This window comes from Bactrocera neohumeralis, chromosome 4, assembly GCF_024586455.1.
Source record: "Bactrocera neohumeralis isolate Rockhampton chromosome 4, APGP_CSIRO_Bneo_wtdbg2-racon-allhic-juicebox.fasta_v2, whole genome shotgun sequence".
Classification (NCBI taxonomy): Eukaryota; Metazoa; Arthropoda; class Insecta; order Diptera; family Tephritidae; genus Bactrocera; species Bactrocera neohumeralis.
In genome coordinates this window covers 12,144,681-12,168,433 of record NC_065921.1, presented here as the reverse complement: position 1 = coordinate 12,168,433, position 23,753 = coordinate 12,144,681, and the positions used below count along the sequence as shown (strand labels likewise).

At 34.5% G+C, this 23,753-nt stretch overlaps 4 protein-coding genes across 4 annotated transcripts in view; 2 read left to right on the top strand and 2 right to left on the bottom strand.

Annotated features, from left to right (window-relative positions):
* LOC126755650 (uncharacterized) overlaps nucleotides 1-12,888 on the top strand; it is a 120,446-nt gene extending 107,558 nt beyond the window's left edge. Inside the window, exons 6-10 of the mRNA XM_050468374.1 lie at nucleotides 3,397-3,581; nucleotides 8,145-8,340; nucleotides 8,407-8,619; nucleotides 10,561-10,791; nucleotides 10,873-12,888. Of these exons, the coding sequence (XP_050324331.1) occupies nucleotides 3,397-3,581; nucleotides 8,145-8,340; nucleotides 8,407-8,619; nucleotides 10,561-10,791; nucleotides 10,873-11,021 (974 nt within the window). The 3' untranslated portion in view covers nucleotides 11,022-12,888. The remainder of the gene's footprint in view (nucleotides 1-3,396; nucleotides 3,582-8,144; nucleotides 8,341-8,406; nucleotides 8,620-10,560; nucleotides 10,792-10,872) is intronic.
* A 7,519-nt stretch (nucleotides 12,889-20,407) lies between these two features.
* Nucleotides 20,408-21,529, bottom strand: LOC126755661 (60S ribosomal protein L18a). The gene is made up of 2 exons (XM_050468392.1): nucleotides 21,455-21,529; nucleotides 20,408-21,003 (listed from the first exon to the last, which is right to left on the bottom strand). Exons 1-2 carry the CDS (start codon nucleotides 21,470-21,472, stop codon nucleotides 20,488-20,490), a joined length of 534 nt encoding a protein of 177 aa, XP_050324349.1. The 5' UTR covers nucleotides 21,473-21,529; the 3' UTR covers nucleotides 20,408-20,487.
* Nucleotides 21,530-21,778: 249 nt separating this feature from the next.
* On the top strand, nucleotides 21,779-23,032 carry LOC126755656 (INO80 complex subunit B). Its single transcript, XM_050468385.1, has 2 exons — nucleotides 21,779-21,877; nucleotides 21,937-23,032. Exons 1-2 carry the CDS (start codon nucleotides 21,862-21,864, stop codon nucleotides 22,923-22,925), a joined length of 1,005 nt encoding a protein of 334 aa, XP_050324342.1. The 5' UTR covers nucleotides 21,779-21,861; the 3' UTR covers nucleotides 22,926-23,032.
* On the bottom strand, nucleotides 22,915-23,538 carry LOC126755664 (intraflagellar transport protein 20 homolog). The gene has a single exon (XM_050468398.1). The coding sequence runs from the start codon at nucleotides 23,446-23,448 to the stop codon at nucleotides 23,053-23,055; it is 396 nt and encodes a 131-aa protein (XP_050324355.1). The 5' UTR covers nucleotides 23,449-23,538; the 3' UTR covers nucleotides 22,915-23,052.
* Nucleotides 23,539-23,753: the final 215 nt, after the last annotated feature.

Sequence of the window (23,753 nt, the reverse complement as noted above, 5' to 3'; positions counted from 1 at the left end):
GTATAATTTTTGGAATAATTGTTGGTATAATTGTCTCATTACATCTACGGTTAGCCGTGTAATAGGAGGTCGAAAGCTGAGTCGATTAAAAGAGATAATATTTCCTGTAAAGAATTCGGTCATATTTAATTTAAAAACATTTTAACCGGATTTGCATTGAAAGTCGCAAATTTTTTTCTTGCTAAAGAATGGAATTACCTTTTAAGGATAGCCAAAGTATATTGTATTAAATGTTGCTACAAAAATTAGTCATCGTGTATTGACCTTTGGCAAACTCTACACACATCTGTGTATTTAGCCTTTCCATTGTATAATTAAGTACTTCAAAAATACCATTAATAACATTTACCACCACAAGTAATCAGCAGTACGTAATTACATAAAAATTAATTACACTTATTAATAAAGATTTTTAAGCTAATATTTTTTAATTGAGTCATAAACGAAGCTTAAGCGTTAAGTTGAAATATCCTCTGGTCGCCATATTATAATTAAAATAATTAATAAAGCAAATAATAATGAACAGTTACAACAATGTATTGCTGCAGCTTGAGCTAAATGACAATACTCTGAATGTATATTCCATTTTTATTTTTTTAGTTTTGGTTTTTTGAACGCCAAGTAAATCATTTTATGCTACACATTAACTTAAACTAAAAAAAAAGAGCAAGTATGTAAATAATTTGCAACGGTAACTTGAGTAAATAACTCTTACATACTTTACATTAAGCAGAACGTTGCTGTTTATGCAGTTCAATTAGCGTTGCCACCTGTAATTACAGCAATGCAACATGAATGCACTGAACTAATTTGTAATGCTACACCCTGTTCATGGCTTTCATATTAATGTAGTGGGGTTGACCATTGTTTATCGTTCCCTTTTGCAGACAGTCTAACAACTGAGTAGTTGATTATGTGCTAATTGTGTAGAGCAGTCAATTAGTACCTTGATATTTAAGTTATTTTGCAGCAGTAATTACATAGTCTGCGAATTGTCCTAATGTATGGTATAAGTATAGTTATAATGTATTTAATATTAATAGGTGCATTGGTGGAAATTCCACCAAAGGAAAAGATTCAAATTTTAATTCTTTCCATTATGAAATGCCTAACAATACTGAATAAAAATAATATGACAGCTTGACACGTCTTACGCGTAATCTGTCAAAAAAAGGCTATTGAAAATGTACGTCTACTTGGATCACCCGTTATTTTAAAACTCCATTTATTACTGTGTATTTCGAGAAATCGAAGGATACTTTTTTGAAATGCGCACTGACAAAAAATTATGTACATTTTATCCTCTTTTAATATAAGTCTTTATTATCGCCTTCGAAAATTAACCGTTTGAGACAATGTAAAGATGCCAACGCTTAGTCCAATATTCCATACACTTATTATAAGCCTCGGATGTAAATGGCCTAAGTACATTCAAAATCACCAAAAGTCTGGCGAATACGTTGACTGAGCGAGACTCTCGTATGGCCAAATAGTCAAGCGCTAAAATCACTGCTAAAATGTGACGACTCGTTACCGTGGTGAAAAATTCTTGAATTTTCTCTGCAGACACCCGGTGATTTACGATGAATGGCTTCACGTAGACGCCTCTTAACAGCCAAGAAGTATTTTTTATTCAACATTTAACCCTACTGAATGAGTTCGGGAGAACCACAGCTCGTTAATCAAAGGAAACGATAAGCAACAACAAGCACTCCCTAGTTTATTTGACAGTTTGGCGTAATATTCATAAACCAATGACTCTTCAGCAATAACACGTTTGATAAATGTAGCTACTCTAGTCGTCTTTTCAAAAGATTCAGGTTTTTCGTGACAAGTTGGGTACGGCTAACATCCGAAAACGTTATCAATATTGGGAAACCCATGCATTGTTTATACGACAATCTCGACAGAAACATTAAGGAAAATCAAAACCTGAGGAAACGAGCTACCTGGGTGCAAAACTGCAAAAGTCATGTTGAAAACGGTAGATCGGAAGTACACAAAATTCCTATTGACACTCGATAAAGGAGGCTGGCAAGACTACGCTGTAAGCATCTGGGGTCCCCACTTTATGATGCACTGGAAGAGATATCGTTAGTGAAGCCGCAGAGTCTGTTAAAATTCGCGCCAAACGCATGCATCATAAAGAATGTCTACTCCTCTTAGACCTAAGAACTGAACTCCTGGTCTGGTATCGCAAAGGACTAAATCTGGTCTATGCGTGGCTTATTAGCCTACCAGATTAACTTTACTTAGTTACGAGTTTAACATTAGTGGAGTCTCCAAATCACATCTGCAATATTTTCTATGAGTGTAGCCGTAGCCGTGATAATATTATAAATATGGAAAATTTCAAACAAACTCATTGTTCAAACTTTTTTCTTGGTTTAAACAAATTTCAGTCAAATGGACCAGCCCTAGTCAAATTTGATCAGATGGTACTGAGAGTTCCAGTTGTAGAAAGTCAACCCCTAACGACTATTAGTTCTATATGTGAACCTTTTTGAAGGTATAAACATGCTCGAAAGTTTAGCGTTGATGGACGAAGGAGCGTGACCAGATAAATAAAACCTGATTTTAATCCAAAAAGGATCGAAATCAGTTCATATGCAATACAAGGTGCATGCTAACCACTTTACAAAGCGGACCATGACAATAAGGAAACCAAAAACTCGATTACAAATTTTTATTGTTTTTGTAAAACAACAGGTGCCGTTAAATGGCAATACAATAGCCATACCGCGAATTAATGCTGACACATTACTTTGGTTTGTCAATATTAATTTCATAGGCATTTCCCACTAATTACATTAATCAATAACCACACTAACCGATCGGCGATCACACACCACATAAGCGCTGAGCAATCATATGTGACTGTGGGTATACGAGTTTAAAGCACCAGCGCGCTCATAAATAATACCAATAATACCAAGCGGGTGTTCCAACATGCGCCGCTGTTAATTTGTGACAATTAAAAGTTCACAAGGCAATTAATTTTAAAAATCAGGGTCGAATTATTACAACATAAAGAGGTAAAATAATGAAAACAACAACAACAACAGTCAACTGAATAGTTGCAAGACAAATATTGAATAGTGGCTTTTGTAGGTATAAAGAATTTGAAACTTTTAATTAATAAAATTTTCAAAATTTTACGCTTGTAAATTTTAGCATTTCCTAGTTACCTAACAATGTATTATCCATCAATATGCAACAGTTTGGGCTTTTAAACGATTTTTTATTATTTTAGTATTTTTTTATTATTTTCATATTTTTAAGTTTGTTATACTTTTACGATTTCATTTTTTTTATAATTTTTAACATATGAACATGAACCTTTCAAATATCGCACACTCACTCCCTCACTTCTTTTGTGTCATAATTGCATTGCAGGCGAACGCTATGACTTCATTATCAATGCCAATCAACCTGTCGGCGCTTACTGGATACAGGTGCGCGGTCTGGGTGAATGTGGCATTCGTCGCGCTCAACAGTTGGGCATTTTGCGTTATGCGCGCGGCCCCTATCAACCAGCATCGGCTCCGCCAACCTACGATGTCGGCATACCACAGGGTGTGGTAAGTAAATGGCTTTTCAGTTTTTCATTGCTTGCTCTACTAAAATAGAAACCGAAAAGACAGATCATAAGAAACTATAACAACAACAAATATTTCACAAGTGTAATGGCTATTCAGGGCATAGCCTTTAACAATTTATTTGCATATTTTTGTTCCCATTTGCGGCGGGCGTTGTGAGCGCTTTTATGTGCGCGCTTAAGAAAAAACCCGCGTGACTCAATACAAGCGCATGAGTGTGTTTGTGTACTTGTTTTGTGTGTTTGGATGTGTGCGTGTACTTATGCGCTAAGTGATTGTATGAAACTCAGATATTTTTACCATTTGATCGTCATCTATGCTGCATATTAGTTTAAGTCCAGTATAGTGAGTCTGCGTGATTTTGCGCGAAATAAAAAAATTAAATAGAATATTCTGTACAATTAAGACAAGCATAATATTCTTAGTATATCTGTATGGCGCAAATTGTTAGATCATAGTTTAATATAATTTAAATAAAGGTATCAAGCACTACCAAAGATACTTTTAGATTGCCGCTGCGAGTCGAAACTAATTTCCAGAAAATATTATTAATTGTATAAAAACATTCTATAAAAACAAAAATTTAAAATAGTCGCTTTTTAGAATGCTTAATCGTTGATATAACTTGCATTGACTACAAATTTGAAAGAATAGAAAAACAAATCTGGGAGCCAGTGGGTTATTATAGTGTATTAGCGTAAAGAAGAAACATACATACCTCCGATCCAACTCAGACTGACAAATAAAAACTACATTTTCACAAACTCCTTCAAACAAGGCTCCTGAGCTAATACTAAATCCAATATTCCATATATTTGCTATAAGCTTCGGCTGAGATGTGCTTCAGTGCATTCAGCAAATTTTGATGTTCGCGTTTTCTGCTCATTTCTCGAGCACCCTTTGCTAGATTGTTGAACCGTTTCGACGTCGTATTCGCAAACCGACCTCTCGTCACCAGTAATGATGCGTTTGATCAATGTTGGCTTCTTAGTACTCTACCCGACTACGTGTTTGCAAAAGAATCAGGTCTTCATATCTAAAATATTAACCAGAATGTGTTTAGCCTATCAAAAATATATCTTAGATCCTCTGCTATTTCTCTGGATGCCAACTCGATGATTTTTGAGCAGCGTTTTTTTTTAACTTTTTCGATGTTATCGTGTTAACAGCTGTCAAACACACAAATCCGGGTCCAATTTGATCATATGGTAGATACGGGGTGATTTGTTCAGAAAAAACGAAAAGTTTTAACAAAAAGAAAGTCTTTCCTACAAATACAATCTCAATATATACCAACCGCAATGCAATGTAACTAGAATGGATATATTTGTGTATAACTTTGCAATAGACCAATTTATATTAGTTCAAATCTGACATTCCACTATGTAATTTGCTTGTTCGATATTTACTGTAAGAGCGATTGTTCAATCATCATCAATCCCGAGAATTGTAAAATCACAGCGCCGAGTTGGTCGGTATTTATTTTTAACCCAACTAGACATATTTTATCATTTTGGTACACATAAGAGCGTACTCGTAATAAGATGAGTTCTGTAAATATCAGGCTACATGAGGGATTTTCGATTCCCAGCTACAAAAATTTCGTTCCTTATTGGTTCACCGTCGGTAGTAGTCTTACCATCAAGATTTTTAATGGAAAAAAAGAATCAAAGATCATCAATCAACTGAGTATGGGCAACTCTAAATTCTTATAATCTTATTTAGCACAGAATTCAAATTTGTTGTAAATAAATTATTTCACAGGCAGAACACTTCTTAAAGGTTTTGAACCTTGCTCGATTAGAAACTATAAAACATCTACATTGACTTCAATGTTGTTTTAGTTTCGCTATAAAGCCATCCGGTCTAGATCTATTACTCAAGTTGCATAGAACCGAAATTCTTGGAAATTTAGAAGACAATATCTGAGCGCAGATAATTTTTTTTCAATTATCTAGCATTTATAGAAAAATAATAAGCATTCCATAGTATTGTATTTATATATAGAAAACTGATTTGCAACAAATTTGTAGGTTATGTTTAAATTATGAAAAAGTAGGATTTATGAAAATTAAAAAAAAAAAATATTTTAATCTCAACTGGGACAACGAACAGTATTTAATTAAAATGCTGTCTTTCAAATTTTTCAAATTCAAAAAAATTTTTTTTTTAATATTTTCATTTTTTTTTTGCTTTAAAATCGCCACAATAACGACCAAAGACCTCGTAAGTCCATAAGATTAGTTTATAGTGATTTACACAATTAAAGTAATTAGTTCAATGACAATGGCAAGTTCATAAATCAATTAAGAACAATACAAAGTCTGCAAGCCACTCACAGCTAAATACAAACAACAACTAAAACAGAAAAATCCGATTCCGTGATTACTTGCGAATAACGAAAATGCCGAACTCTTAAGTGAATAGCATATCCGCAGACGTGCATATAATTGATTTATGCCAATCAATTTGTAAATTCACAGCAAAAACAAATCAACTATAAAGGTATTAAATAATAACGCTAAAGAACAATTGCTACCAAGCTTTGCATTTGCCATTTCAAATAAATGGCGGCCAAATGGACTACAGCAGCATGACAGCATGTGCATTAATAAAAAATAAATAAAATGAAGTAAAAAATTTAGCATAAATTGCATAAAAAAACTAAAAGAAATATACAGCAAATTGAGTACCAAAAAATGGCGCCCGCTAATGCTTTGTTTACGCGCCATATTGTCAGTTAGCCCGGTAAGTCAAAGACACATTCCAATGCACCACCAACGCTTGGTGACTGTGTGACTAAGTTGCACCAGCACCGACACCCCCTCAAACCGCTTACCACACACTCGCCAACCAACCACTTACCCCCAACCACTTGCCTCTCACACCAACCTACCCGTTAATACCGCTCATTGGCTCGATCGAAGTGCATAAGATCATGCACCAATTTGTGCTTGCAATCACACAGAGAAAACGTGAGTTGCTAGAAATAAATTAAATAATATTTATTTAAACAAATATTGTAAGAAAATACAAAAACAAATGAATATGCATGTACATAGCGGCAAAAACAAATTTGTACAGATATGCACAAGCAATTGTGAAAAATGTGGCATTTGCAGTGGCTTTTGTTGCAGACTCAAATGCCAAATGCATATTTACAGTTATAGCTATAACTATTACTTGTAACTAGCTAAACGCATATAGTATATAATATACTTGCATATACATACTGTATATAAAATCTTATATAATCATATTATAATTTTGGTTTATGGAAGCGCAGCTGCGCTTTGTATAGATCATTGTAAATACCGTTATATACCTATATATATATATATTTATGCTTCAATTATACCTTTGTTGTAGGTTGTGCAGGCATTTTTATTTTCTGGTCCGTCGATTTTGTAATGAATTCTGATGAAGCTCAAAAAATGTATCGAAGTATACCTGGTTGTTTATATAACAAGTTACTTTAGGACTACAGAGTCTAAAAATTATTTTGACTCGAAACAATTTGCCGATTAAAGAGATTTAAAAATCAGCGATAAAATTTGAAAAAAAAAATTTTTACTCCAAATTAATATCAAGAGATTCGAGAAACAGGCATAAAAATTGGAAAAAAATTTGTTTTCTAAATAATTTGAAGAGTTTATTATAAAATTGAGTCAGCTGGAAAATTAATTATGAGTTCCAAAATTATTGTTTTATATTATATCGTCACCTAAAAAGCAAAACAACGTATCATAAAAAAATTAAAATTGAGTTTTCTATTGCTTACGATGCACTACATCGTTTACATATAAGTTGCATAAAATTTTAAGCTTGCGCTGTCAGATATAACCAATATATAACCAATACAAAACCAAAATAAAATCAATATTTAACCAATATTTAACCAATATATAACCAACATATAACCAATACATAACCATTTTATAACCAATACTCAAATTTTCTTCAATATGAGTGGTTTCCATTACATCATTTTTCCTTCACTTGTAAACGTTTGAAAAGTGATGTTACGTTATTTTGCATTTTAGGTAACGATATGTGTTATATAAATATTATAAAAATATTTATACATAAATATGTGTACATTCATAATTTTCTTTAACCCCAAGCTGTATATGTTTATGTTGCTAATCAATTTCTCTTTTACAATTTTTTTTCATTGCAACCAACCAATTGAATACCAACAAATCAACCACAACCCCAATCACCATAAACTGCCATAATTTGTACAAAACAAACCCGAACTGCTCTCTGACTTCACATCTAAAATCGCGCAATTGCAAAACTTTTCGGCAACAAATATCAAAATTCAAAATGCAACAACAAAAAACACGATTTGATGTGAAATTCTGTATATAAAAACCAAATTATTGCCAAAAAACCTCAAATTATTTTACAAAAAAATGCAAATATTATGGCACAAACATATGTAAATAATTGCACGCCACAATGCTTATGCTATAAAACTGTATAAATAATTGAAAATGCGAAACTCGAAAACGTCGCACTTCGTCGTAACACAAACAAAAGGTCATGAATCCGCTGGACGCACAATGTAATGCGCCTAGAAATGATGCTGTGTGTGTCAGTCAGCTGAAGAGTGCTTTGGAAATCGATCGTGGTCTCTTGGCGGAGAAACCGGATGTGAAGATCTTCTTGCCATTCCGCTTCTACGTTTATCGTCCAGAAGAACTGTTCCAGCCCAACACTTACAATCGTTATTTGGGTGAGTTTCTTCAAGATTTCTTACCACGTTTGATTGTGTCACTGTAAATGTCTCTTTCTTTTGCAGTTGCTCCCACTGGTGATCACGTCATCTCACTGATCGACGAGATCTCGTATTTGTCACCACCAGCGCCACTCACTTCACAGTTCCATGAAATCAATCCCGAACAGTTTTGTAACGGTGATAATCGTCCTGCAAATTGTGGCCCCAATTGCATGTGCACGCACAAAATCGATATACCGCTGAATGCGATCGTGGAAATAGTGCTGGTTGATGAAGGTGAGTTTGCATTCTTAAAGTTAATTACATTGAAAGCTTAAATTAAGTTTGTTTATTTCATTTAAAATAATAAAAACTAAATTTAAAATTTATGTGTATACTATATGTACATAATCCACCTCTTTACAAACAAATATCACAAGTTGCACAGCAAGTAACACACCATTCGTATCGAAATCGAAATTCGAAATTTTGCATAGCCTCCATTTGCCAACCAATCGCGGTTATTACTTTTTATCTCCCCTGGATCGTTTGATTTTTCTCGTCTAAATAACATTATTACGATTAATACTGAGCTACGAATTTTCCGTTAAAAGTCGATTGCCATGATAAGCACCAGCAATACCTTGCAGCCATGCCAGGTGCCTCCCAACCGGATACAAAACAATCGCAAAGCAGCGCAGGCGCGTAGATTGCAAAAATATTATAAAATAAAATTTGCTAGTAACTATATACTTATAACAATGTGTGTACATATAATTTGTGATTCAGCAAGCGCGGCACCCACGAGCCAACATTTTAAATTCAGCGCAAATTAACGTTTATGGTAAAATTATAAAATCAGCAAATCGGATTGGTGAATTGGAAATTGTGAGAAAATTGTGTTTTTGTGTGGCACAAAAACAACATAAAGAAAATGAGCAAATTCAAAATGATCGTATGCGATAAAGACAGAGCGCGCGCGTTCGCAAAATGCAACGCCTTCGGGCATTTCCGATACTAATGCAGCGTAGCGTACAAAAACACTCACTAATTTTGTAGTTTGAATTGTGAACTGGTTCGCTTTAAATATTTTTTTAAGCTAACGTATTAAATTTAGACTAAATCAACACACACAACAAACTTTAGACATGCACTAACTGCTAGTGGAGTCATCAACACCTTCACGGACTCCCTCTCAGTGAATGGCGTACTTGGAGTAAAACCTGCACCCATTGCAGAGTAAGACCTCGAGTTGTCCCGTGAATCTAGAGTTACCGTTGCGTCAGTTCATTTAGGTCAAACTCCTACCTATCCACAATTGACCCCTTTACAAAAAGCTCAAAGTGTCCCGTGAATCTAGAGTAACCTTTACGCCACATCGTTCAGGTTAAACTCCTACTTATTGATCTCTTCATCCCCTGCTGTCCGACCTCGTCAAAACTGCACATTTTCTAGGCCTATCTTGTCCTGAGGTCTTGGCCTAATGTTAGATGACATCAATAACAACCTTTCCGAACAACAACAAGATTGAAATTTAGATTTTTTTATTCGTCGGTATAGCACTTACAAGTACATACTCAGTCGAAATTAGGACTTGCTAGAGAGACAGCAGTTACTGTAATCATACCATAAACTCGAACTAACAGTATAGCTATCGTCACAAAATGAGAACAAGGAAAGTAAAATTTCCAAAATTTCACATCATCATCATATCCGGTATCTTCCACGAATATGAATTCATTTTAACTCTGAGATTCGAAAGTTTCCAACGAGTAATCGTGTATCTCGAAATCCCTTGAACTAAAATAATCAGATGGTCGAAAAAAGTATAGAATAGTGATTATTTTATAAGTTGGGTTAGGTTAATCTGGTAGGCCAATAAGCCACGCAAAGACCAGTTTTGGTTCTTTGCGTTACCAAATAGAGTTCAGATACTAAGTCCATGAGGAGTAGTCAACCTTTAGGATGTCTGCGCTTGACGTGAATTTTAACAGACTCTGCGGCCTCACTATCGATACTTTCTTCAATGTATGACGCTTGTCTTTAACAGACTCTGCTTATTCTCTCTCTTTTTCTCTCTTTTATTTTATTAGTTCAATCAGTCTTTATGAAATCTAGTAATACTAAACCGATTTACCTTTAAAGCTTGTATTATAGTCATAGTCTGTAATATTTATAATATTTAGCAAATTATATTCTTTGACAGTATACTAAATGTATCTCTCCCTCTCTTCACAGTTCAACAACCCAACTTGTCACATCCATTCCATTTGCACGGCTACAGTTACAGTGTCATTGGTATTGGACGCTCGCCGGACACCAGCGTCAAGAAGATTAACTTGAAACACGCCCTGGACTTGGATCGACGCGGTCTGCTGCACCGTCAATACAATCTGCCACCACAAAAGGACACAATACCAGTGCCAAATAATGGTTATGTTGTATTGCGCTTCAGAGCCGATAATCCCGGTTAGTTGCAATACCAGATTTAGAAATAAGCTTTTAGTAAATGAAATCTTATTAAACATATTTCACTTTACCCGCACACAGGTTTCTGGTTCTTCCATTGTCACTTCCTCTTCCACATAACGATCGGCATGAATCTCGTTTTGCAGGTCGGCACGAACGCCGATTTGCCACCAGTGCCACCAGGCTTCCCCACGTGTGGTGATCACAAGGCGCCCATACCCATTAATTAAACATAACATAACCTAAATGGTGCCAAATTCTTTCTAGACTTCATCTAGCGTATAGAAAGTGAAAGAAAATAAAATTTAGTAAAAAATATTAATATAAACAAGCCACAAAAGATGATACCTTATAATATTGTAATAAAAAAATGTGCTTTGTACAAATAAAAAGAGCCACGAAGCGTAAAGCGAAAAGAGCACAAAATTCCGATAAAAAAAAATCAAACAAAATTGGCTAAAAATCTTTACCAATGAAAAGAACGATTCAAAAAGCACGTGACTCAAAATAAAAACTGTAAAATAACGCTGAGAGTGAAAGCTCACAACTATGGCTCAAAAGAGCAAAATGGCACAAACAACAATAACACAAAATGGCTGAGCATAAAACACAAAAAAAAAAACAACCAGCGTTGCTAAATGATATTCCGTCCACCAAAAGACCAACCAACAAAATTTTGTGCTTTTTTGAGCTTTACGAATGCGCAAGCTTTCCCAACATAAGACTTTGCGTTTACATGCATATGTATGTAAATGTATATGCGTGAATGAGCACACAACACACATACACACTTCAGAGAGGAATGGCACACGAGTGGCGAGGTTAAAGCGATCTTGAGTGGGAGTTTACATTGTGGAGCGAACGCGAACATTGATTCCGTAGGCGAGCCGAGAAGGAAGCGATTCTAGCGAACGCGTCGTCGTTTGTGCACAGCAGTCATAAATAAAAAACAACAACAACAACTATACGATATACATATATAATAATTTTATTGATTTTCTTTTGTTTCTATCTACTTCTGCTACTTTGTGTATTGTATTTCCTTTTCCATTTGACTTAGTTTATAATTTTTAAGCTAAAAACATGACTGTAAAATAATTAAGTTGCTTCATTCTTCTTATTTGTATTTGTTAGTTCCTCCTATTTCTGCAAAACAAAAATTTCTTGCGACCATCTGTAGGTGCACACTTGCCTTTAAATTGTTTTTGTTTCAATTTGTTTTTGATTTTTTGTTTTTTTTTTTTTTTGGTAATAATTATAGCGACTAGTTCTTCTTAAGTGTAAAAGATCCGAGCTGTATGTAAAGCGATATTCATATGTACATATGTATATACAGCGTTGTTTATATGTATGTATAACTTGTATTTATAAAGAAAACAACAACTTATGTTTTTGTTAGCAAGTGTGTGTAGATAAACGAAGATTAGGCTTGAAACTGATAGCGAAACTTTATATGAATATCTGTATGTACATACATATATACATAAATACATGTCAGCTGACGCTTCGAATTTCAATTTCATGCTAGTTTTGTATGTACGTATATAAGTTACCCCAATAACAATGCCATGGCACCAATAAATATGCAACAATAACACACACACAGAAACACAAACATACATATGTACATATGGCAATACCTAGTATTAAATATATGCACATAAACCGTTGTAAATACTACATACATACATATGCATATGTGTGAAGAAATAAGTATACCATATACTTACACACTTACATACATATATACACATTAATACATACACAACAAAAAGCATAATAACCAAATAATTATAGACATGTTCACATATTTACACCGTTGGTATGTGGCTGGAGCGCTGCTTAGCCGAAAGCAACGCTGCATCCGCTACTATCCAAAAAACGAAAATGAAATGTAAATACTAAAAAAAAAAAAAACAACAACAAAGGAACGAAACAAGGACTCAAAAGCAAAGCGGCAAGTTTTTCATATAAATATCCTAAAAATTTTATATAAAAGGAAAAAAGTTAAATTTTTTAAAATACATAAAAAAATTGTAATGAAAATATTTGTAAAATAAATAACTTAATAAATAAATATAATTTTTTTAGTTTAAATATCATTTTTTTACCTAAGCACAGCTTACCCCTGCACTATTACTCGTTGGAAGTGTGTAACGAGTATTTATTAATATTTACTTGTATATAATATTTGTAAATATATAAAATTATGCATATAACACCGTGTAAATTTATGTCATCAAGCACCTACGACGAGAAGAAGAAGTTGAAATGATAATACAAATGTCACTAAAGGTTAGTATACATTAAAAAAAATATAGCTCAATTCCAAACAAAAAAAAAAAATGCGACAAAAGCTTTTGAAAGCTTTTGAGCAGTAAAAGCTTACCAAAAAGGCTATAGCTCAATTTCATAAAAAAGTATGCGAAAAAAGCTTTTGAAAGCTTTTGAGCAGTAAAAGCTCAACAAAAAGCTTTTTAATATGCAAAATATATGTACATATATGTATAAATAAATAGATATGTATATGAAATGAAAAATTTTATTTATTATCAAAAAGCCTTTTAAAACTGCCTGTATATAAGCAGTTATAAACAGATAACATTAAAAAATATATACAGATATTATAAAAAAATATAATAATAACAACAATTTGCAGTCCACTTAAATAATTTTGAAATAAATAAAATAACATATCAATAAAAACTTTTAATTATAAGCGAAAGCTCAACAAGCAGCAGCCAGCCGTTAAACCACCAATTTTAATTTTAATATAATAATAACATTAATTTGCTGTCAACCTAAATATTATTAAAAATTTTAAAATAAAACATCAATAAAAGCTTTTAATTATAAGCGAAAGCTCAGCAGCCAGCCGGTAAATCACTAATTTTAATATATTTCGCTCGATCTCAATATAATAATAAAAATAATTTGCAGTGAAACTAAATATTTTTTAAATATTTAAAATAAAACATCAATAAAAGCTTTCAATTATAAGCGAAAGCTCAGCAGCCAGCCGTTAAACCACTAATTTTAATATAACTCGCTTAATCTATGTCTCTCATCCTCTCTCGCAACCACACACTCACTTCACTCTCTTTCTCTCTCCAACTCGCAAACAGGTTATGAACCCGTTAGATGCCATCTGCAATCGGAAACGCAACGATGCTGTTTGTGTTTCGAATTTGAAAAATGCCAAAGCTGTGGACAAAGGTGTTCTCGTGGAACGTCCTGATGTGAAAATTTTCTTGCCATTCCGTTTCTTCGTTTACGATGTGAAGAATCTCTTTATTGCCAATACTTACAACCGTTATTTGGGTAAGTTGTGGATGTCCTTATCTCAAACAAACATTTGTATGTTGTAAAAAGTAGCAATGCTCTTAATTAATAACAATATTCTGCATGTTTGCGTTAAAAAAGCTTTGCGCACGAATGTCTCCTATGTACTCGTGCCTACATAGACACGAGCGCTTGATTTTCGTGTTCCACGTCGTTAAATATTTACTTTTGATCGCATTTAGTGCATTTAAATATGCTTAGCTGCTAAATTATTGTGAAAAACAACATTATTTAAAAAAATGTTCCTCCAAAGCTTTAATTGTAGTAAATCTGTACTCAATATTTATCATAATCAAAATTTATACATAATTAAATATTAAAACATATCGCGTCCTACTTTTTGCGTTCCCTTCTTTAGAAGCCCAACTTTAATTGATCCCTATATACATACGTGTGTATTATTAATACTCTAAATTTTAGAGAATTCTTCCACATACATGTAATTTTGATTATTTTACTTGTTATATATATAGTTTTTGAACAAAAATAGCTTTATTCCGCTTAATATTTCAGCATATAGAATATACATATGTACCATATGTAGTAGCATTTGAGCTTTTGCATGAAAATTTTTTATCGATTTAAATCGATAAATTACTTGACAGTATAATGAAGAATTAAATAAGTGCGCTTTCTTAGAAAATTTTGAAAGTTACTTCTGTACATAGCTTTTAGCCATACGATCCAATAGTTTCTATACTTCCTTCAAAGTAGGAAGCTTTTAGCCACCTCAAGTATTCTCTTTCTTCAAGCCTCCTCCATGTCTATATTTTCTTAGATCTGAAGAAAATTTGATATTTTAGGTCGATATGTTTACGACTTGGACAGTCGGTTTTCTGTGATATCAATATTTAAAAGGTATCTCACGATAAATTATCAGCTATTTGAGATTTTATCCCTTAACAGGTAATGTAAGACTGTATATTGAAATCTCAGTATGAAACTGATCCATATCTCTATTGATTGTTTCTACAACCCATACTATACATCATCTTCAGTTGAGGTTAGGTTAACGTGGGAAGCGTATACTATATTACAGTTATGAATTTGTATACTTTTTAAAGCTGATCTTTTGATCTAGATTTGGTCTGATTTACCCGCCAATGTGTCGATAATATTCAGTCAAATGCAGGCGTCTCCAAGGTGTAAGTCGCCTCCTCAAACCTCAGCTGATGTGATTATATCAGAGGCTTTTTGTTGAGTAAAATCCGCTCGCAGTTTTTAAATCTTTTCCCAAGCAGTCTTATCCAAGACTCAAAACCGCAACTTACCGATTTACTTTCGACACGCTTTCTTTCAACTATCAACGACCTTTTCAAGTAAGCTTAAATGAAACGAGGCTCTCAGCAAACACATAAAATCAAGGCAAAGGTCATAAACAAGAAAAAACACCCCAAATCAAAGTAAAGGCCATAAACAAGAAAAAGACAAACCCAATCGTTAGCACCCCACCCACAGTTACTAACCATATTTAACATTGCAACCAAACAAACCAAATTCCTACTATGTAAATTACAGTTGCACCCAGCGGTGATCACCTAACATCACTGATCGATGAAATCTCCTACATCTCACCGCCATCACCGATGCTCTCACAGCTGAGCGATGTGCCGCCGGAACTCTTCTGCAACGGTGACAACCGACCAGTCAATTGCGACAACAATTGCCAGTGTGTACACAAAGTCGACATACCACTGGGCGCTGTGGTGGAAGTCGTGCTTGTCGACGAAGTGCAACAAACCAATCTGAGTCATCCATTCCACTTGCATGGCTCACCGTTCTACGTCGTCGGTTTGGGACGTTCACCGGACAAGGCCATAAAAAAAATCAACCTAAAACACGCTTTGGATCTGGATCGTTTGGGCATGCTGGAGCGTGATTTCACCAAACCAACACTCAAGGATACAATCGCTGTGCCGAATAACGGTTACACTGTGCTGCGGTTTCGTGCCAACAATCCGGGCGTTTGGCTCTTCCATTGCCATTTTCTCTTTCATGTAGCGATCGGCATGAATTTGGTGTTCCACATAGGCACGCCAGAGGATCTGCCGCCGGTGCCACCCAATTTTCCACGTTGCGGCGATCACTTGCCGCCGATCAAGTACTTTTAAGGCGTACGAAGGCCTGTGGCGCAGTCAAGTACTTAGCAGCCGGCAAGGAAGTTTGACATTCTTCGCGTCGCCTTGCTTTTGTGTGCGTGTGGGCGTGCCAGTTCAATTCTGTTTTGTTGTAAATAGCATATTTTCGCCGAATCCGCACCAAGTGTCCATTAATTTATTTGTACTCGCTACTATTATGTATTTGTATTATTCTCATTTGCTCATTCGTAATTTTTTTTAGTTATTTCTATAGCTACATTTATGTATGTTTATATGTATTTAGTAAATTTGCTGAAATGTACCGTTATTTAATTTCACTTTGTGTTATACTTAACTCTCAAATAATCGTATTACTTTTGCTTTTAGCGTAAACTCTCTTACTCCACATATGTATGTAAAAGAATTGTAGACATTTTTGTAATTTAAGTTATTTGTATTATGATTGCTCACTGTATTTGTATTTGTATGTATATATATACTATATTTAATGTACGATATTTGTATGTATGTATTTACAATATTTTGTGTCGCTCAAAGTCACTGCAGTAGCCTATTTCATAGTATTACTTGTAATTAAATATTAAATTATTTAATTTTTTTTCATTAAAATATAAGCATAATAAAATTTCGCATACTAATCTGATAAAAAAATACACAAGCCCGTTACACACGGTAAGTACAAGCTTTGCTCCACATAGTTACGCTATAAACCTCAAGTAAAAACAATTAGCATGCAACAATATTTCAAAACAATAATCACAGTAGTTCGTTTTCTATTATAAAAATATTTTCAAATTATAAAAATATTTTAAAATTAAAAAATTTGTCAAAATAAAAACAAAAATATTTCAAAATTAAAAAAAAAAATATTTTAAAATTAAAAAAATTTTTCAAAATAAAAAAAAAATATTTCAAAATTAAAAAAAAAAATATTTTAAAATTAAAAAAATATTCTAAACTTATATAAATAAAAAAAATCCAATAACTCAAATTTCCTCTCTCCTACACCGTCTTATCACTCTTAAGCATACTAATCTCCCGCTTATCCATTTTACAGTCGCCTCGGATGCCGATCACTTGGTCTCATTAATCGATGAAATCTCCTATGTCTCGGCACCGTCCGCCATACTCTCGCAGTACAACGAAATACCGCCCGAGTACTTTTGCAACAGCGACAATCGTCCCGCCAGGTGTGGTGAGAATTGTCAGTGTGTACATAAAGTGGATATACCGTTGAACGCCGTCGTCGAGGTGGTGCTGGTCGATGAGGTGCAGCAGATTAATATCAGTCATCCGTTTCATTTGCATGGCACGCCGTTCGTTGTGCTCGGCATGGGTCGCTCACCGGACGTACAGTTGCAACGCATGAATCTGCAGCATGCACTGGAGTTGGATAGGCGTGGTCTGTTGGAGCGTCGCTTTCTCAAGCCCGCGCTGAAGGACACTGTCGCTGTGCCGAATAACGGTTACACCGTGTTGCGGTTTCGTGCAGACAATCCGGGTGTTTGGCTGTTTCATTGCCATTTTCAATTTCACATCGCCATCGGCATGAATATGGTGTTTCAGGTGGGCACGCCCAACGATTGGCCGCCAGTGCCAAACGGATTTCCACGTTGCGGCCACTTTACGCCACCGATTACGAAGTGGTAAAGCCGGATTCCATTAAATTCTTTCGTGTTTTATAAAATGTTTTAGTTTTTCTTTGTTGAAATTTGTGCTTCTTGTTGTACTTATTGTTTTTGTTCTGTTGTAGTATTTACTGTTTAATTTCCAAGTATTTTTTTATTTAAAAATAAAAATGTATTGCGTTGGAAGCTTAACTGTTAATTGACATAAATACATAAATATGTGACTATAAAGTGTAGTTGAAAGGGCGTGGCAATTTGATATGCATAATACTTGTGTAAGAATAATAATTATCCATAGTCATAATGCTATTATTGTTGTATGAGATTTAAATAAATTTAAACTATACTTAATAAAAAAAAACTTTGTAATAATTGTACTTTTTATTTATTTATATAATTATGGATAAAATTTCGTTTGTTCTTTTGTTTTGTTTGTGTTTTCCCTAAAGGTGAGTTAAACATGTGTTGGTGAGTTTGTCGTTGTATATTGAAAGGACATTGTACTTCTTAGGAAAATAATCCATTCACATCACGTTGGTTATTATATTTAGAGGTTATACAGAAGTTCCCATCATGTTGGTAAGGGATAGCTAGTGGAAATTCGTCACTGGTTCCCACGGTTCAGATAGTGGTAGCATAGGTTATTACAGATCGCCTGAAGACATTGTGAATTGCGGGTGTTATGCGGGTTGAAGCCCTTTTTATACATCTCAGCAATATATTCTTTGAATATAATACTAATAAAAGTTCAACGTTACTGGAAAGGACTCGTATTTTTATTCATCCAAGAACAAAACCCACATTTTATGAAAATATTTTGCTAAACAAAAAAATCCATACAAGGACTTCAGGATTTTCAAGAATTGGGATCGTCTCAAGCCAAAATCTGGCGGATTTTGAGAAAGGATTTGGGCTTGCGTCCATATAAAATTGATCTCACTAAAGAACAGAAGCCATTGGACCGTAGTAAACTTGCTGATTTTGTCTTGGAACAACTTGGAAACGGTAACGATTTATTTAAGAAATGTATCTTCACCGATGTTGGCTCACTTTCATCTGCATGGTGTCATAAATAAACAAAACTCTCGATACTGGTACGAAAAAAATCCACAAATTATTCATAAACAACCATCACATTCACCCAAATTAACAGTTTGGTGTGGTTTTTGGTCTGGTGGAGTCATCTTTCGAAATAAAGCTGGGGACTTCTTTGTCAAAGGAGAACGGTAAGGAGCGATCATTCCACCAACAAACTTTTTAAGGCCACAATTCGAAGTAGAAGATTTTGACAACATCTTGTTCCAACAAGACAGGACTACCACGCCACAAAGCACGTGCAACAATCGAATTATTGCGAAAAAAGTTTGGAGATTCGATTATTTTTGAAAAAATTGTGACATTGATTGGCCTTCAATAAGTTGTGATTTAACACCATTCCATACATACTTCTTGTGGGGTTATTTAAAGTCATTCGTTTTTAGCAGTAAGCCAGACTTTCTTCAAGCTTTAGAAGTCAATATTGAACGTGCTATTCATGACATAAGTATGTATGTACGTCTTGTTTTACTGGAAAAGGTACTCGAGAATTTGTTTCATGGATTTCGCAAAAGAATAGTTCGGTGAAATTTTCGACTTTGCGCTATCGAACCTTCGTTTTCAGCTAACATGCATATCGTCGAAATATGAAAGCATTCATCTCTGAGTATAGAAATATAGTGCTGCTGATTCATATGACCCTCAAGTTCCTCATAGGTCCAACTCCCTTCTATGCCTTTATATTACCGCTTTGCTTCAGCGTGGGCGACTGTATTTGGGGTCGGACACCAAACGTAAATTTTTTCATTTAACCGGAATGGGACATCGGTACCCTTCCTCGAAATTACTTCAGGGATATTTTCTGACGTTACAACAACAACAAAAACTATTTTCCACTCAAATGACGATATTTTTTGGAGAACTCAAGCCACTTTTTATTTTGTTTTGCCACCAGTCTCTTCTTTGGCAAATTCTCCTGGAGAGATTTTTTACTAAACAGAATCGACATCAACATACCTACTACATGTTCAGCATATAATGACCCGCGTTCAGCAAACCCCACTTAAGTAGCACCCTTCTTTCTATAGGGCCAACATTGTCGAAAAATACGCTACGAACTAAACAATAATTCTTGTTTCTTGTTGTTATCTCAGTGTTGGGAGGTAAGGTTCAGCTTGGTTGTCATCGAATTAATCTAGTCAGCACTATCTTTAGATTAATTCGATGACAACCAAGCTGAACCTTACCACCCAACACTGAGATAACAACAAGAAACAAGAATTATTGTTTAGTTTTGTAGGATGCATAACCAATTTTTGGATTTAAATTCTTCTCTGCTTTAAACTGCAGCCTCTAAGAAATAAGTCACTAGAATCTTTTTACCTTGCGATATAACAAAAAACATAAACAGAACTTCCCTTCAGAAAAAAATCACCACACTGATCATTTTTTACAGCTTCGGCCGCACTGAACGAATCTTATTACTTACAACTTTTAATAATAAAAAATCACTTTATTTCACACAAGTCACGGTCTCAACGACTTTCATTTTATTTTAAATCAAAAAGCTAAAAAAATAACTATAATGCAGCTTACAGGAAGTAAGTTCTTGGCTTTCTGTATGAGAACAATTTCCTGTTGCCCTTGTGGTGTACTCTTTGCACCAATGGGAACTTGATCTTGGAATCGTGGAATTGTTTAACATGGACACGACGTGTCTTGCTGGCTGGGATAGAGTCAACCTTGATGATTTGAATTGAGTGAGCACGAGCACGATGACGTGCACCCATATCACGGTAGCACTGTGTTACGGCACCGCCAACGGACAAGTCACGATATTCACGGTACATGTTGTGGGTACCTGAACGGGAGTCATAACGCAACCAGATGCCAAAGTTCTTAATTTTGGTTGGAGATGTTTCGTAGACCTGTTTCAATGAAACAATTTCGCCGGTGGTCTTCTTGAACTTCTTCAGTTGACGCAAGAAATACCAGAAACGCGACTTGGCCACGATGTTATCCGGGGCAAAGATACGCATTTTGTAGAGAGGAGTTTGTGGCTCCTTCTCGGTTGGCAACTTGCGGCCAATCACTTCGTATTCTTTCAACTGTAAAAAGAAAATCAAAAACACACATATTAGTTACAGAAATAAACAAATAGGTTTCCATAAGTTGAGGTTAAAATGAAATTCTGACAGCTGGCTTCTAATGGCAAATGGCAAAGTAAAAATAAATGCACAAGTTCTTCTTTTCACAAAACATTTTGGAAAGAGTTTAAGGGCAGGAATTCCATGTGTTGTAAGTACAGATTAAAGTGTTTTTATTAATAATCGCACATAAGTTTTTACCCAACATCGTGTCTAATAAGAAATGACAGCTCCTCGCCGCAGATTTAAGCACGTTGGTACTAGCACTTCATAATTTCATTTTTTAGGGTGTTTCTCAGATTTAATTGTTACCACTTATACACTACACTTTTTATCTTTGCTTCCAATTATCATATTATAACAAAAACCATTTATTTTTAACTAAAATTTAACAAATTTGAGGAAAAATTACCTGTCCCTTGGCTTTCATTTTAGCAGCGTTCACAGAAAAGGAAGAGAAAACCGCATCCAAGTTCACACCTTAACGTGTAGGGTTGATACGGTGACATTTATCAACACAAGGTTGCATTAAAAATCAATTTTATGATTTGATTCAAATATTTAATTTTATTATATAAAAAACTATTAATTTTTTATAGACAACGTAACTTTACCTATAAAATAATTGGAATCTTATCTTTATTTAATTAATTATAACATCGGTATCAATAATTTGGCGTGTGGTTTAGAGCGTTTTAAAATGTTTAGAGCCACTGTGTTTATTACCGACAGATGGCGCTGTAAACAAGTTGTTTACATTTATTAATCAAAAATAAAGCTAATTATTTATTTGCAGATATTTATTAAAATAACTCTGCAATGGGAAAACGAGAAGGTATGTCACTAAACATTTTATAAATTTATTTACAATTACCCACACAATACTTATTACAGATCTTAAGGAACACAAACGCAATAAAAAAATTAAACATGCGACTGCCTCGCCTAATCTTAATAATACATCAACATCCTCACCATCGCTAAAAGAAGAAATAATATACGATGCTGAAATGATCGATGTAGTTGATGTGGTTGATCACGAACAAGAAATTGCCAACACCACAGCTACATCACCTCCCAGCACTCCAACTCCTACACATACTCCAACGAAAGCGAGTAGTAGCAAAAATGCGTCTAGCAGCAGTAAAAAATCAGTTCCAAAACAACAGACCGCCCCTGGTACAACTGCCAGTAGCTCACCAGCAGCATCTACAACTCCTGGTTCTAACCTCAATGCAGCAAACAACAAAAAGTCGAAGAAACGACGTGATAGTAGCACTTCTAGTGAGGAGGAGCGCTGGTTGACGGCGATTGAGTCCGGAAAATTAGAAGAAATGGATGATGAGCTGAAAAAGATGAAGGATCCAAAATTGATGACAGCGCGCCAACGCGCAATGTATGAACGTAATACGGATAAAGAGCCTTCTCCTGGTGGAGAATTACTTATGTCTTTACCGAATGGTTATCGTGAAAAAGAAAAACCACTTACGGCAGAAGATATACAAAAAGCTCAGCTAAAATCACAAAAACGCAAGCAACTTGCCGATGAAAAACGTGAAAAGGACAAGAAGAAAACCATGGAACGTTTACTCAAAAAACAGGAGAGTAAACAGCGCAATGCGACACGTAATAAATCTACAAAGACTTCTCAACCGATGATCACATATCGTAATACATTAGATGGCGCCTACATACATTTACCGGCTGAACACGAGTTTCCACTGGCAGCACAAGTGCCGATCCTACCACCCAAAGTACAATTGTGTGGTATAACTGGATGCAATAATCCGAAGGTGTATAATTGCTCCAAAACAAATATGCCGTTATGCAGCTTTGCCTGTTACCGCAAAAACGTACAAAATATTCGACAAATAATGTGCTAAATATTGCAGTATATTTTAAGTTTTAATAATAATTTAAATTTATGTTTTCCATTACATTTAGTGAATATAGCAATTCCGAAATTATTTAAAATGGTTATAAGAATGTACATATGTATGTCTTATGATTTCATTGATTTAGCAAAAAATTATTAATGATTTCCTGCTGCTCTGACTCTATGCGCTGTAAGTACTGATATTCGTTACGCAATCTTTCTAATTCAATATTTTTCTCATGGATTTTACTCTGGTACACTTGCTGCTCAGCCTGTCGCTCCTTTGCAATAGTTTTCAGCAAATTCTGTGTACCGATAGCTCTCAATTTCTCTTTTTCAACATCTTTTGCGAAGCCACTTATAATATTATGAAAATCTTCGGCATATTTCTTAAATTCTTGCAATTTGTCAGCATATTCCAAACACTCGTCACGCAATTCGTTTGTTTCGTTAGCAATTGCTGGGTCTTGGACACGCAGCCTATAGATGTCATCAATGTACAGTCCGGCTTTCTCTAGTTCCTCTGACATATTTTTATGGTTACTGATACTAAATATTACGACTGATTAGCTTATTAAGCATTTCAATGTGCATACTAATATTTGTTTTATTGTTATGAACAATTAAGCCTCGGGTGCCTTTAAGAATTGTTTTGTTTACCCGTTTAATAATTGTCATAGCAACAACAGTATGTATCCTGATAAAACTTTTGACAGGTAAGAAGTCCTTTATTTACAATATTTTTCCATGTAACATCTGTAGAAAATCATATTTAACAACTTTTGCTAAATTTTTTTTTTTACCAACTCATATCTACAACTACTACAAATTATTT